Source organism: Cavia porcellus, unplaced genomic scaffold (assembly GCF_034190915.1).
Source record: "Cavia porcellus strain 051 isolate PalLab524CR breed Dunkin Hartley unplaced genomic scaffold, mCavPor4.1 scaffold_12, whole genome shotgun sequence".
NCBI lineage: Eukaryota > Metazoa > Chordata > Mammalia > Rodentia > Caviidae > Cavia > Cavia porcellus.
In genome coordinates, this window is record NW_026947495.1 from 57,205,644 (window position 1) to 57,221,817 (window position 16,174).

At 36.9% G+C, this 16,174-nt stretch overlaps 1 protein-coding gene across 1 annotated transcript in view; it reads right to left on the reverse strand.

The window, feature by feature from the left end:
• Positions 1–5,468: 5,468 nt before the first annotated feature.
• Abcb11 (ATP binding cassette subfamily B member 11) overlaps positions 5,469–16,174 on the reverse strand; it is an 85,428-nt gene continuing 74,722 nt past the window's right edge. The window contains 5 exon segments of the mRNA NM_001173091.1: positions 5,469–7,165; positions 7,965–8,111; positions 10,032–10,238; positions 13,480–13,677; positions 15,021–15,177. Coding sequence (NP_001166562.1) covers positions 6,965–7,165; positions 7,965–8,111; positions 10,032–10,238; positions 13,480–13,677; positions 15,021–15,177 — 910 coding nt within the window. The 3' untranslated portion in view covers positions 5,469–6,964.

Below are 16,174 nucleotides of genomic sequence, written 5' to 3' on the forward strand. Positions count from 1 at the left end.
GGCCCTGTGTGTCCCTGGGAAAGAGGCTCAGGGCTGAATGAAGATTTTATCCTTTTTCACTCTTGCCTAGTCTTGTACATCATTGGGCAATCACACCCTTACTCCTGTTCAAAGATTGATTTATTTCCAGGATTTAGAGTTTGTTTTATGAACAGTGTTGGTCAAGCTGGCATCTGTGCCCACATCCCCTTCTTTTAATAGAATTTCCTGCAGGTGGGCATCACATCCACCCATCTTTGCCTTTCATAGACACAACACTTCCCTTCCAGTGCAGTGATTCTGGGCTGAAAACATCAGACCCTTCAGATTTCTTTTTCTCTGTAATTATTTCAGACTCTTACAGTTTTTTTTTTTCAGTGAAAGAAAGGTGGAGCCCTTGCCATCTTTCTACATGAAAACTACATTTGCTTAGCAAAGAGAAAGTGAAGTCTTCTTTCTCAGTTTTGAAATACTACTGTACATCTCATTCTTTCAGTAGAGCTGGCTCATCAAAAGGCTCCAGCACAGGCCCATTTGTAGATCCCAGAGAGCAGCAGAATGCTCAGGTGGGGCTGAGAGGGGAGCATGTCAGCCAAAGACAGTAGATGTATAAATGACTGCATGGATACTAGTGGTCAGCACCCTGGCCTAGAGTCATCAGTGCTACATTCTAGTCCAGATCTGTTCTCTGGCTCTCTAAGGCCCTTTAACATTGGTGGCCTCCGTTAAATTCTCAACTGAGTGATTTAGCAAAGGCTAAGAATCAAAAATTCATTTCAGCTGTGACATTATGCAACCCTAAGGGTCTTATTCAACCAAATTTGATATGCCCTGGCTCTTCCTCTGAGCCCACTCCTTTGTTTATTCTCTGTGAAGCTCTATCCTCGTGAAAGACTTCTAGGGTGTTGTTAGTTCACTTTTCTATGAAGAGTAGCAAAGTAAGCATAAGCAAGACCATGGCAAATATTATCTTTATTTATATGCAATGAACAAGGCTGTAAATTCTAAAAAGGGCTGCACTCCACTTTGAAATGTACAACTTTATTACAATTTTTAATCTATAGAGTATATTTCAATCTTGTAACATTCAATTCCAACCAGAATTTAAATTTTATAGCTATGAAAAGAGATGCTTGGAGATGTGAAATAATTCAACTGATGTAACAGAGCAAAATTATTAACATGAGAATATTCATAGGCTTTCTGCTCACTGATTGTGCAAAAATGATTCTATAATTAAATTACCAATTCCATTTCCTCCCTCTGAACATCCTAAAGTGGAAATTCTTCTGGAAAAGATGTTGAGCAGATATAGATAATAATAGGCTAAGTGAGAAGAAGGGAACTTTGCTTTGTGGGAAGTGAGGTTGGAGGTGTTTAAGAAACTAAGTTGTGCGCGGAAAAGTGATGAGTTTGAAATAGTTTTTTTAGTAAGTTTGTTGTAGACTAAGTATTGATCTCTCAAAGACAGGAAGACAGAGTTGCCATTTTAATCCTTTCTGGCTGTTGAAATATGCTTCTTGGATATAATACTACTCTATTAAAGGCAATAATACCAAGATTTTTGAGGACAACAATGATAAATGAAAAACAGACATGTAGTTATCAATTTATAAAATCTCTGACTCAAAGAAGGCTTTCTTTTCAAGGAGGAGCTCATGGATGGCCCCTGCAGGATTCCCACAGGTTCCAGCCACATCTGCTGCATCTCCAGGGATACTTCCCACAAGTGGGCTTGGCAGAACTGGACTGAGACTATACCTGGCAGTAAATTAACTGAGAACATGATTCTCCATCTTTTCCAAACCATTCTTTTTAAAAGTTAATTCTCTTCTTGAACCAATTTCTTTTCAACTCTGATTATATTCTGCCAATGAATCCAGATTGTTCCCAGTCTAACCCCAGTTTATCATGTGGAAGATGAGAAAGCATGATCATCATAGTCATAACACACCAAATGCGTATTAGTAACTTTATTTGGAGCACAGGATGTACAGTATTCCTGGAAAACCATAGAATTAGCAACAGGGACTTCAGTCTTTCTCTCTATAGCAGAGATATTTGGAAAAAAAATGGATTAACTTCATTCTTAAAATACATTTTTTAGAATATCTTTGGATAAAAAGTCACATTTGAAGGTCATATAAGCATACATCAAAACTTCAACATTGCTTTTTTCTGTATACTCTTTGTTTCAATATTTTTATTAATAAAAATTTAACTGTATCTGTTAAGATTATGTTAATCCCTAACTAGCAACAATTACCAAACATACTTCAGTGGTCGAGGCTAGTGAGAGGTGTTTTGTTCTATAACCAGGTGGCTGGAGGTGGGCAGCCAGGGTTGGAGCACTGGTGGAGAAATGTCCAGAAATCAGGCTCCATCTGTCTTCCTGTTCTGCAATCCACTGTGTGTGGTTTTTGTCCAAAGGATTACAGCATAACTGCTGTGCATCGAGGAAAGAAAGGAATGGAAAGAGAATCAGGCTGCTTTTCCACCCAAGATTCTACCTGTGTTTCATAGGCCAAATCGGATTACCTGACTGTCTTTAGCTAAGAGGGAATCTGGGAAGGTAAATACCTTACTCTCCAGCCTCTACAGCCAAGGGAAGTAGAAGAAAGGGTATAGGATTAGGTGTCTAGCAAGCCCTAATCAACACTTGCCTGTCTACCTATCTATCCATCCATCTACCAAAGAATGCAATTTACACTTGTATCATTCCATACAATCTGCTAATTTCACAATAGCATACTAAAATTATGAAGGTCAAACACTTTCTAAATTATAAAATGCTTTATCTTTTATTGAAGCAATTGTTTGAATTTTCAAATTTCAAGAAACTTTAAGACATTGATCATTCCTACTTTGGGTCTATGCTTCATATTTAGAAATGCATACTTGAAACCTGTAAGATAGCACAAAACTTTTTTTCTTTTCTGTACTCTTTCATGATAATTGTAAGCACCTGTTCTGTGTCACTTTTTCCTTTGTTTTCCTATTTCCAACTATTCTGTTTTTGAATTTATCTCTTTCTGTCTGAGCGTTGAGGTACCTGAATTATAGAAAGGAGGAAATTATCAGTTCACCAGCTGTTTATGTGTTCCTTTTTCTTTTTATATGGCACATTCTGTCCTAGCTCTGATTTTATTGAGTTCAGTAGTTGCATCCATGCAGCAACATGCCAATCACGTGTACCCTGATTACTCATTATGAACCGTAGGACACCATACAACTCGCTAATGAGCACATTATAATGCTGGCCAGTGCTAATTAGATGATAATCATGTGCATTGCTTTATTTACAGTCTATCTGTTTAAATTAATTGGGCATTTATTGAACACAGTGTGAAGGAAATTAGAATTGGGTTTAGAAATTTGTTGAAGTTACTTTCAACTACTACCTCATGAGCAGGTGAGATTATTCACAAGACCTGGAAACTTGGAGAAAATATAAATGGACATCATGCTTGTTTTACAATGGCAAACACGCAGATGTAAATTTATCTTGAGATGTGTTTGGAAACAGCAGTGAAATTTTCCATTTTGAAAATCTCCACTAACATCCTTATGTGACCTGATTACAGAGAGATAGTACATGCACAAGAGGAATTTAATAAATCAAAGCCTTAGATGGAAATATGAAGCGGAATCCTAAACTAACTTGATGGTAATTGTTTAGGATAGGAAACATACGTTTAATTCTTGAATACATAAGTGGCAAACTATACCTAATTAGGATATTATCTCTTTTATTCTATTGGGACAAAACATCAAAATATTCCAAGATGAGTATACAGCTGCCAAAAATTGTATGCACAAGTGCAACACTAAATTCAAGGTGTCTTTTCATGGGAAGAAATTCCTCAAGCATACTGGAATAGACCCAGAGGAACCGTGTGAAAAATTTTAAGGCAAAAGAATCTACAGGTCAACTTTCCTACTTTTTTTTTTTTTTTTTTTTTTTTGGTCAAATAGCATTTCTTGTCTATGAACATTTGCTTCCATAAAATTTTGGGATGGCCAGGAGTCTCTTTCCAAAAGAAGCTGGAAAATATGCTCCTTGGGTTTTTCATAAAGAATAAAAAAAAATATAAACAGTGCTTACACTGGAACAAAATTTGTTTTTGGAAGAGAGCCTCGGGCAGTTTAGACGACAGGGCAGTTTATTTAATAGTTATGTTTTTGTTTTATTAAACACTTTTAGTTCTTTTGCTTTTGTGAACTCAGCCAGGTGAATACTGCAAACAGAATCTTACATGTGCCTGTTCTATCTAAGATGGACTTTAAGTGCACATCAGATTTTGAATAATGTAATAAAATAATGTAAAATATCTCAAGATAACGATATTGATGAAATGTTGTGATGGCAATATTTTAGGTGCATTAGGTTAAATAAAATGCATATAAATACATATATATATATACATTTAGATGTTTTATTGCTATTTGTTGACATTTTAACTATTTAGTTCTCATTATGAACCATGAATGCAAATGAAGACTCAGGTGTTTTATATCCACATCCTAGCCCATCTCCAATCATCTGCCTGTATTTTCTTCCTGTTTCCACAACCTGTCTCGGATTTTGATTTTGACTAGTATTAAGCATTGACATAATATGACTTTATAAAGAGTATATTCAGGCAAGTCATGCAATAGGAGAAAAACATATTTCTACAGATTCCTCTCATCCTTAATTAATAGGTTGCTGGGTATAGAAAAATTTCTTCAAGAAATTGGAAGACAAAATTTTATATCTTCTGACTTAGTTTTATTGTCAGGAGTTTCTATGTTGTCATAATTCTTCACCTAGTATCTCTAACTGTTCTCACGTTTGGAAGAATTTTAGTACCTTCCCCTTTTCCCCAGTTTTCTAAAATTTCATAGCAACATAACATATGCTTCAACTACAGGAAGTGTTCTTGGAACTATTTCTTTAAAAATTTCTTTCTCACCTTTCTCTGAACTCTGTGGAGCTATTACTTATATTAGTTATCTATTAGCCAATAATTAGCTAGCTGCTATTATCTAATTATTGCACCTTCAGAATTGCCACTCGTTTTTTTCTTTTTTCCTAATTTTCATATCTATCTTTTTATTTTACCCTCAGAAAATTTTCCTCAATTTAACTTCATATCTTTCTACTTTTCTTCTGTAAGTTTTCTTTAAAATACATAAACTGTAATTCTTAGGGTTACAGGGAAAGTTTGATCCCAGCACCAACACATCATAAATACACTAAGAAATTAAAAAGACTTGTGATAAATGTCAAAATAGGTTAAGCCAATCCCTCAGCCATTATAGAAGTATTAATAATGTAAAACCAAATCTTTGCCAGCGATAGGTAGAGGATACAGGATAAAAATGGAGACACTGACACCTCCCATGTTAGAAAATAAATTTATTCATTTATTCATTTATTCAACTTTGAAGTTGTAGTCATCTCTTTAGTTACAGAGTCTCAAAAATAATTGTTTTCCTAAATCATTTTTACATTCCCTCTGGCTAATCTTTCTCCACTCATAAATTTTCGAATGCCTTATTTGAAAAGCTAATTCATTCATTTCTTTTTCATATCACACAAATTCCATTCTACAAAACTGGCAACTCCCAGGACAGAGTCTGAGTTTTCTTTTGGGAAAATCCACTTGACAGGCGGATTTTAGCTTCCCTTTTAAGATTAGAGGATGAGCACGTGTTCAGCTTCTCTCTAGTAGACATTTTTACTCTGCAAATTCCAGCACTCTCATTTTTCATAACTACACTGAATTCCTCTACCTGCCACCTCTACAGCTTGGCAACCAGCAATAGTTCTGGCCTGAGCAGTTAACCTGCTAAACCGTCGTTAGCATTTACTGGGAAATACTAAACAGGCTTGTACTTAGAAGCTCATTTCTTGACCAGGTGAAGAAAATACATAAACAGAAAGTGGGCTTGGGAGCAAGACAGAGGGCGGTGACACTGCGGGGACGGGACAGTTAGATGGGAAATGCATTTTTCATTTCTACTATCAAGAGCTCTTTGGTGTGTGTTTGTGTGTGTCCATTTGTCTGGACTCCTGTTTTTACTTGAATAGATGGAAATATCTTCTCTTGTCTCACTGACTGTATTGCCACCCTGTGAGTGTTTTCCTAATCTTCACATTGTCTCTGTTGCCTGTAATTTTCTTTGCAGAGGGTTCTTCTCACATCGCTTTTGCTTTATATGTTAATGTGTTTCCATGGAGAAGCCTGGGAAGCTCTGAGCAAGTATGTGTATGTTGCTGACCAATGGGCTTCACAGTAGGATAATCTATCTGGTTAGGAAGTTTTTGAAAGCTTCCTTACATTAAGATTATAGATATCATTTGCTGTATTGACCATTCATTTTTCAATCCCCTACCAGAGGAAGATGGCTGCAAGATTTTCTGTTTGCATGTTGCCCTACATTCAATCTGTGGTCTGCTGTATGTCGGCCACCCCTTCAACTGCAACTTGGGTCCTCACATACAAGCCTACATGTGAATTTCCCAGTGTGAGCTCCCTGGAGAGGGTCCAGCTATGTTCAGCTGGCATTGGACAAAAACAGCCAGCCTGCAGCAGGAGGCTCTGTGCCTCTGCATCTTCGCAGGTTTTCATCCCATTCTTCTATCTTCAGCCCCATCTGTCCCTCTCTTTTCCCTTTCAGAAGGATCAAGGACTTTACATCTTGAGCCTTTCTAGGGGACTATTTTTTGTTGTTGTTGTTGTTTTGGTTTTTTTAAATGAGAAGTTCACAGGCTTCTCTCACTTTGGATTCTTACAAGGACACTGGTTTCTCTCATTTTCTATATGGACATCTCAAACTGAATTATTATTGAAAGTCATTAGGAATTAGCTCAGATCCCAGTGTTTGACCATGTCTATAAAGGTAAGATATTAACACACTTCCCTTTAAAGACGCAACAACCCGCAGCACCCTCTCCTATACTCCGTGCATTACTGATATGTAAAGTTCTTGAGTCAGGTCAGCTAATGGGGGCTCCAGTAGTGACCAGCTTATAGTAGGCCCCCTTCTGGTCCATCAGTTCTTCATGAGTCCCTTTTTCAATGACCACCCCTTGTGACATAACAGCAATGATGTCTGAGTTCTGGATGGTGGACAGGCGATGGGCAATGACAATGCAGGTCCGGCCTTCTCTGGCTTTGTCTAGAGCAATCTGCACTGTCTGCAAAAAGAGAATAAAAGGTGGATGTAGACACATGATTGTCCCAAGCCCGCTACTGTGAGACTATTTCAATATCATCCAGCAATTCCATACATAGTGGTAAACCCAAAGACTCAGTACAGGAGGGGATTAAGCAAGTGTTTACTGGTTGAATGCATCAGTGATTTAAATTCCAGCTCAGAGTCTGAGAAACTTCAATGAAGTGAAAATGAGCTAAAGTATGAAGCCACTATTTACTTTTACTGTAGTTGGTCTAGTTTACTAAAATTAAATCAAGAAAATAATGTAGGAGGTTAATTAAAAGGTCATTCCTGGCAGTTTTCTTCACTGAGGAGATTTAACCCTCTCCAAAATGGAATCCTGATTTTTAAAGTGATGGTCATAAATCTGGCTTGCATAATGGTGTCTTTCTCAATTGCATCTCCTCTCAGCCTATCAGATACCACCTTCTTTGTGTTACATGTGCCTATGTGCTCTGTTACTTAATTGTGAACAATAAAATATGTTACACCTTCCAGGTAACCTAAATTACTCTCCTTTACTGAAGAAAGTTAATTATTTACCTTTGGGGAAAAAGTTCCATAGCCTAATGAATCTTAAAAACAAAGTTAAAATTTTTATTTCAAGCAATCCTATGTTAAATTATTTTCTTCAGATTATTGTCTTTGCTTCCACAAATCATTGCCAATTTCTAGTGTTAATGAATTGGAAAACTGGAAATAGTGCCATTTTCTAGGACAAATCTTCAAGCAAAAGATTCGCTCATGATGATCTAAGACATTAGAAAGTCAGTACTTACCTTTTCACTTTCTGTGTCTAGCGCAGAAGTAGCTTCATCTAGAAGCAAGATTTTAGGATCTCGTACAATGGCGCGAGCAATTGCAATGCGCTGTTTTTCCCCTCGAGACAGCTGAGATCCATGGGCCCCAACATTAGTTTCATATTTCTGGAAAAAGTTTGGAGATCTTGAGAAGTAGAAACAGTCATTGCTCCCGTGCTATATGGAGCTTCCATCAAGGACTCCCCTGTGAATTTAAGCTATTTCTTGTTTTTTGACTTGAGTTAGTGAGTCCTATAAAGGATATCAAACCCACTTGGGAATATGGGAAAAATACAAAAGTTGTGCTGAAAAACAAGAGAATTTTATCACCAGTGTTGGATTTATTTTAGACATATTTTCAATCTCTTTCTCCCTGTGTCCAGGTAAGAATCTGTATAGGAAATCCTCCTTGATTTGAGGCTACCTAATTTCCAGAGTCTTTTCTGAAAGATCTTTCCAAAAGGGAAAAATCCCGGAAATAGAAATGTCTTGTTAGAGCTCTCTGGTCCCCTCCCTTATTGGAACAATGATATTTTTAAGCATAAACCTTGGTTTGAAATAATACTCTGCTGCTTACAAACTCTATGATTATTAACAACTTATTTAATTTTCTTTGGGCTGCAAGCTCATCTGAAAAATGCAGTATCCCTCACTATCTACTTCACATATTTGTTGTTTCTGATGAAATTAGAGAGAAAAATGTCTAGTTAGACATTTGACATGGCTGCATTACTACTTAAAAGTCATGGACTATTTATTAAGCATCAAGAATTATGCCAGGACATCATTTAAAATGTCCTTGTCTTACAAATTGTAAAACTGAGACATAAAGAAGCAAGAAATTTGTACAGAAACAAATAAGCAGCAAGAGTGAAATCTAAATCCAGGTGTATCTAGCTCCTGGGTCTGCCCTGGACACTACGCATCAGGGTTTGTTTGTTTCCCTTTCCTCCTGCCTGATGCTCAGCTAAGCCAGGTGACAACCATGACAATCTCCTTTGTCGGTGTGGGGAGGAGCACTCAGTGAAGGCTCTTAGGGGCAAGTCTAAGAAAAAGGCAAGGAACCAATTTTAAGGCAGTTCTAGTGCAACAGTAGTAGTGTTCAGTAAAAATCAGCACAGTAACCCGATCTTCTAGGACACACACAAGCTTTGCTTTTCAATTTCAAGAGTGGCAAACAGTCAGGATTTTTCTATGCAAAGTCATTGCCATAGTCAATGAGGCTATGAAAATCAGAAGCAGGTCATGAGCCTAAGACTTGGGAGTCTTGTGGAAAAAAAGTTCATCACAAATACACAAAAATTTCAAACATAATCATTTACAAAGAAAAATAATTCCTAAGTGATGATTTTTAAAAAGGAAATAGAGAAGGTAACAACTTAGCTCCTATAACTGGGCTTTTATGTCTTAATTTTCCCTGCAATTAACCACCAACAAAAACACTTGGTGAATGGAAAAAGGCAGATACCGTGCTAAGCTCAAATTTCATTCTGGAAAAGCAGAGACATGAAGTCAGGTGTAGCTCACGATGTCACATGTGACACACACTGCCAGATATTGAAACAGTGATGTCAGGGAGAGCAGCAAGCAGCTTGCTTTGTGCAGCTGTTAAGTGTATTCTTTCATTTTAATGTATTTATGGCTTTTACAGATGAAATAAACAATCTCAGAACAAATAAGTAATTGTCCAAAGTCTCACACACACACACACACACACACACAGTGAGTGGCAAATTTGGATTCAAGTCCATTCATGTCTGTTTCAAATCTCAGGCTTTTCCTACAGTGCCCAGCTAGAACCTCCTGTGGTGTTGCTTTATGTGTAACAAACTTGATAGCATCCATTGTGTTAGCTAATATTTTCCCAAACTACAAAGTATGTTAGTGAAGGACAGTTATTAAAGGAGTAAGACAATACTAGGGAGAAGGAGAAATAAACTGTTCTGCCTTTGAACTCCTCCTTGAATCCATGACCATTAGACATCTGGCCATCCTACCTCTCCTCTGCTTCCGTCTCCTACAGGGAGGGACAAGCCTGGTACTTACCTCCGGGAGTGACATGACAAAGTCGTGCAGTTGAGCCTGCTTTGCGGCTGCTATGACACTTTCCATGGGGATTTCTCTGGTGTTGTCCCCATATTTGATGTTGTCTGTTATGCTACAGGCAAACAACACTGGTTCCTGGGAAACAATGCCAATGTTCGAGCGCAGAAACTGGACATTTACTCTTTTGCTGTCATGCCCGTCTATCATCTGCCAATAGAAATGATGGAAAAGGGCAAGAGGTTTAGAATTCCAACAGTGAGGAAAGTTCATACTCTGGAGCCGAGTGGTATGCAGGATATTTTTAGAAACAACATTCCCAGAGCCCTGAAGAATGAATTCGTTTGCTTTTAGACTCTAGAATCAGTGTGTGTCAGCTTTGGTTATAACCTGATGAGGCTATAGTTTTGTTTTTCCCAGAGTCTAGCTCTACAGATGGTACAGCATTTAGGAAGATGCTCAGGATACTATTTAGTTTGAAAAATTCTCCTTACACACTGATATAGCATCGAGAATTGTTTTACTGCAAAGCTCTGTGAGTTATGAAAAGGAATTTTCTGTGCAAAGTTATTGTACAACGTAAGGATCAAAGTTGTGTTCTTGATTTTACAGATACAACTTTCTTAATAATTGAGGTAATAAATCCAAGGAAGGTAAAAGCCTTTGTTCACTTAGTCAATAAACAATCATATATGGACTCATCCGCCACAAAGATACCATACAAAGCAGCCTTTATTTATTATACAAAGAAAGCATAATGCCTGTTTCCTAGAAACTACATTCTAGAAGACAGGTAAGTATAGTATGCAAATGTGCACCATTTTGGTTGGTTCACTAAAGTGTCATAGAATCTTACAACTGTAAAGTATTTGGCCCTATGATATCAGAAAAAAAGACTATATTAAATGGTATGAATAGATGGTATTTTAGATAATAAGCAATGGCAAAAGCAAACAGTGTTAGAAAAATGTAAGGCATTCATCAACAATATCTACCCTTCACTCTTGTTCCCATTATACGTACTTATATCTGCAAAGCACAACTTAGCATCTAAAAATTGAGCTTTTTGCTAGTGTTTCACATGTGCATTGTGAGTTCCTAAAAAGCAGAAGACATACTTCAGGCTCCTTAATAATCTCCCTTAGAGAGTACTACACACCTCATAGGTAGCTAATTAAGTGTTGAAAATATGGAATAGTTGTACTTAGTAGCTTTCCGAAGAGCAAAGAGAATTTAAAAATTGGTATTCTTCTAGTTAAACATGTTTGTAGACATGTTTTACAATGATAAACAAAAATATATTGTTCTTATAAAATTCAAGCAAATGATGATTTCTTCATAGGCCTTGCTTCCAACCTGTGATCACATCATTTGCTGCACACATTCAGAGAACTACACTTAGTATTCATGCAGTATTAGTATTCAGAGAACTACACCTAGTATTCATGGCATCTCACATGGTTCACAATCTACCTGGCTGATGAGCATAATAGAACTGGCATTTTGGAAAACTGGGATTGGATCTCCACCGCTATATGTTTTGTAAGTTCATCCATCACCACATTCTTTCAAACAAGTGAAAATCTTTATATTAAGATTAATAACAATAAATTACAACAATAAAGTTTTCTACTTATTTTCATAACTTCCTGGATTCTGCCAATATGTCTTTACTTGCTTACTTGCTTTATGCAAGGGAATCTTTAGTTGCTCTTTGAAGTTTTTCTTAGCAATTCTTTTCATAGTTTTATCTATGTTCATTTCAATGACAATTATACTCTTCATCAAAATCAGAGTGGACGTTTTAAAATATTAGGATTAAGTTATTGATGAGGCAAAATAAAACAATTTCAAACCTCTGAACCATTTCTTAGAAAACTACTTGTGGATGTGCTTCAACAAAACTAGGGTGAAAACCAAGGAAGGACCAGATATAGAAACAAGAAATCAATGGATCTAGAATAAGAAAACATTGCAAAGAATTCATAGGGTAACAAATGTTCAATAAGCAGAAATTAGTCCAGGCATTGATTAAAATGAGGGAAAGAAGCAAGGTATTCAGAATAGACAAAAAAAAAAAAAAACCCAGAAAAATTGGAAAAATATTTTTTGAAAAATTAAAAGGCAGTGAATGCAAAAAAAAAAAAAAAGATGGCCTTTTGTGAAAAGTATCAAGAAAAAATATTCTGTAACATTTAACTACTTGGTTGTGAAATGCACAATATTTACATAATTAAAATAAAACCTTAACTAATTTTGAAATCAACCTACAGTGAAAGCAGGAATGATATTATAACAATGTGTATTTTATGCTCTTGATAATATTAAAGGATAGTTAAAACCTGAGAGGTAAGAGGAGGGAGCAAGAAGTTAAAAAAATAGGACTGCTAACATTCTCATTTTAGAAAGCAAGAATTCCAGGGATATTACATATTGGGTAGAAAAGTAATAAAAGTGTGTTAGTTAAATTTATAAATAGAAAGATTTTAAAATGCTGTAACTGAATTGAGGTAAGTGGGTAAAAGGAGAGGAATGGTAAAGGTAAGGTAACTTTTCACGTCTTGAAAATAAATTAACAAATCTGGGAAAGGTGGCACACACCCGTAATGCCAGCACTCAAGAGATAGAGACATCAGGATTGCCATGAATTTCAAGGTCAGCTTGGGCTACGCAGTAAATTTAAAACGAGCCTGAACTACTAGTGAGACAGTGTCTCAAAAAGCCGAACAAGCAAAAAAGTAAACAAAAGAGGCTGAATTTGTTAAACCAGCATCATGAATATTTTAGGGAAATGGAAGTAATCAATGAGAGTTTTTAAAATATTAAGTGACTAAAATGTCTTTCAGCAAAAAGTGCAGAACAATGTTACTTTTATTTAAAATCTTTTTATTACTTGATTTGCCCATCTTTTATTATTTAGCTGGGAAAAAAAAAGAAATGCTGTGAAAAAAGATAAGCAACAAAACAGTTCACCAATGTTTCAGGTATCCTTGCCAAAGCTTTATCAATTTGAGCTTCTTATATGATTTAGGCTTAAACTTTTTGAACCAGGACTTTCTCTGATTTTTCACAATCAGTCCCCTTTCTTCCTCATTTATCATTATGTCCCTCATCACCCCCACTTTTTCCATGCCTAGCCATTAGTTTCCTGATTAATCTGCACTTTCTGCTCCATTTATCAGTAATAAGGTCTCTTGCCAAACACACTCATCTCCAGCTTTGCGGTGTGCCCAATTTTCTTTGCCTAACTGGTCAGCAGGCCATCTGGAACGGGGCAGAACATGATAGAAATTGGGAGGTAGAATCAGGTCAACTAGAAAATGCCTGGAAATGGCCTAAGTGTCCAAAGTGAGTGCTTTACAGGAAATCTGATGAGGCACAATCTTGGAGACCACTTTTACAGAAATTTCGTGTAGAAAGCAAAATTCTCAAAAGTATACACATTTCTTACCACTTTCCCTTCGTCGGGATCATAGAAACGTTCCAGTAGCTGAATACTGGTGCTTTTGCCACAGCCGCTGCTTCCAACAAACGCCAAGGTCTGTCCTGGGTTAACGGACACTGAGAGGCCATTCAGAACTTGCATATCGGGTCGAGAAGGATATGTAAATTTACAGTCAACAAAGTCAATCTTCCCCTGGAAACTGTCCTGTGGGTGGCAGGATTGGAATCACACATCTCCTACTGGAGCCCAGAATACTGAAAAATGCACCTAAATCTACATACCATGTTGCCAAAGTGCAAAAGATAGACATAGCAACTCAAGCGAATGACATCCTATTCCCTATTCTGGCAGGTGTGGCATAAAGATAAACTTGAGCAGTAAAAAAGACATTCAATCTATTTCTTATTTCCATGCTAATCTAAGGAGATTCTCTTATCCATTCCCCAAATGGAAGAGAGTAGCTAAAAGATAATACATCGTGGAAACCGGTCACTATCTGACCCCTTGCTATTCTGTCCCCCCAAGACTTACTATAATAACATTGTACTTGAAATAACTCTGAGTGAAAATTATTTCTAGTCTGAAAGGTGAATATTTTGTGGTGCTTAAAATCTGAATTATGAACTTTAGATATGAATGGACATTTAATAGACCACACAGGGACTATAATTTTATTGAGCTGAAGGAAAAACAGGTCATTTGACCAATTTAAAAACATTTTAGAATTCAGTTTACTTTACTAATGTTCTGGTTTGTTTTGGGTTTTTTTTGAACATATGGAGATTTCTAAAAATAGGAAAGATTAAAAACACTTCTGGGAATAATCAATTAGAAAAAAATATTTCTTGTTGAGACTGAATTAATTTTCAAAGCTAAAATCTGTGTCCACATGAATATGAGTTCAATCAATATTGTTCGGCAGGAAGAACTTGCTTTTCTACATCCCACATCAAAATATCATAATTGTGTAGGCTCAAAAGACAATGGGCTTCATTTACTCTGGAAGTAAATGTACTTTAGATGACACAGACTTTAGCCTAGAGACTGGGTCACTAGGAATACTGCTCTCTAGAAGGAATTAATGTAGTTCTTATTAGATCCTAGTTTGTTCCAGAGAAAAGCTTATTATAAAATATAAAGACTCACCTATCTCCACCCTAGCTTTCCTCAGGCATGGGCTTCTGCCATGATGCCACTCATCATGAGGTTCTCTCAATAAAGAGCCCTCAACAGAGGCTGAATCAGGGACACCTGATCTTAGACTCTGAGCCTTCAAAACTGTGGACCTTATACATTGAGAGCCTTAAGTAGTTTGTTATAGTAACAGAAAATGGACTAATAAAATTACATATTGTTGCCGTATTCAAATGCCAACTTTATGAATAATTTTAATGCTGATTACTTCATTCATTTACATTCATAAATCTATTATCTCTCCATTCTGAGTGTATATAAATGAAAGCAGAAATTTGGAAGCTTAGTGGCGTTGTCTGACCAAATCCAAACACATACATGCATATGTACAGCTTCCTTGGTTCAGCACTCACCCATTTGTCACCCTCATCACAATATACACTGATTGGAGGCCTTCGGTCCAGGAGTTGAAAAAGGCGTGAAGCTGATATTTTAGCTTTGGCATAACTTGGGGTGTAAGAGAAGGCTCTTCCAACAGCCGTTGCACTCAGTACAACTGCAGAGATCACCCTACGAACAGACATGCACTCGGGTTACAGAGTGTCGGGGTATGCTGGTGCTGTAGTGTAACAGCCAAGGGTTTGGGGTGTCTGGACCCGGCACTGTGAAGACAGAACTGAACAGCCTTGAGACATTTCAGACCTGTCTGGGTAGGTAGGAAACAGAGATCGGCAGTTTTCAGACTGTGTGCTATGAAAAGATATGTGGGAGGTGAACTGAAGAGGGTGGGCCTCCAATAGCTTCTTATTAAAATTTCTTTTTTGTATAGGGGGGAAGTTTTGAAATTTGTTTTTTTAAAAGTAGTTGGGGGCCAAGGGGTTAGCTTAGCGGCATAAGCGCCTGCCTGTTAAATGTGAGGTCATGAGTTTGAAGTCCGGTACCAAAAAAAAAAAAGTGGGGCTTGAAAGATGGATTGATTTTCTTAAAGTTCTACCATTAGATATAATGGGCAATGTAAGTATCAGTTCTATGTAATTCATGCTAATTATGTAATTCATGTAATTCAGATAAGATTAGAAAGACACAATTGCCAGTACCCTTCTACTTGGCTCAGTTCAGCTCTAATGATGTTCAAGACAGATCTAATGAATGGATAAATGAGTGGTAAATATGATGAGAGACAGCTGTGATCCTGCATAGACCATGATGTGAGAAGAAGCCCTCCAAACTGCCCACCTGTGCCCCTGTTCACAGATACCCTGCCCAGGGTAAGGGTGAGGGCAGAAGCTATGTCTTGTGTGTAGTACCCTCAGTTACCAGCAGAGTTTGCAAATCCAAATATCTCCAGAAGTCCACTCCAAAGTTTAAGCAATGAAAGCAATCAAAATGAAATGGAAAAATGATTTTTCAGTTTTTAAAGCAAAATGAGAAACTGGGAGTTTTCTATATTCTCTCAATTTTTATGTTTTCAAATAATTCCTGGAAAATTATGCATAAACTAACAAAATCAAATCAGTAGTTGGTGTTTTCTGATTTGGATTAGTAGCTTTGAATATCAAATATTTAG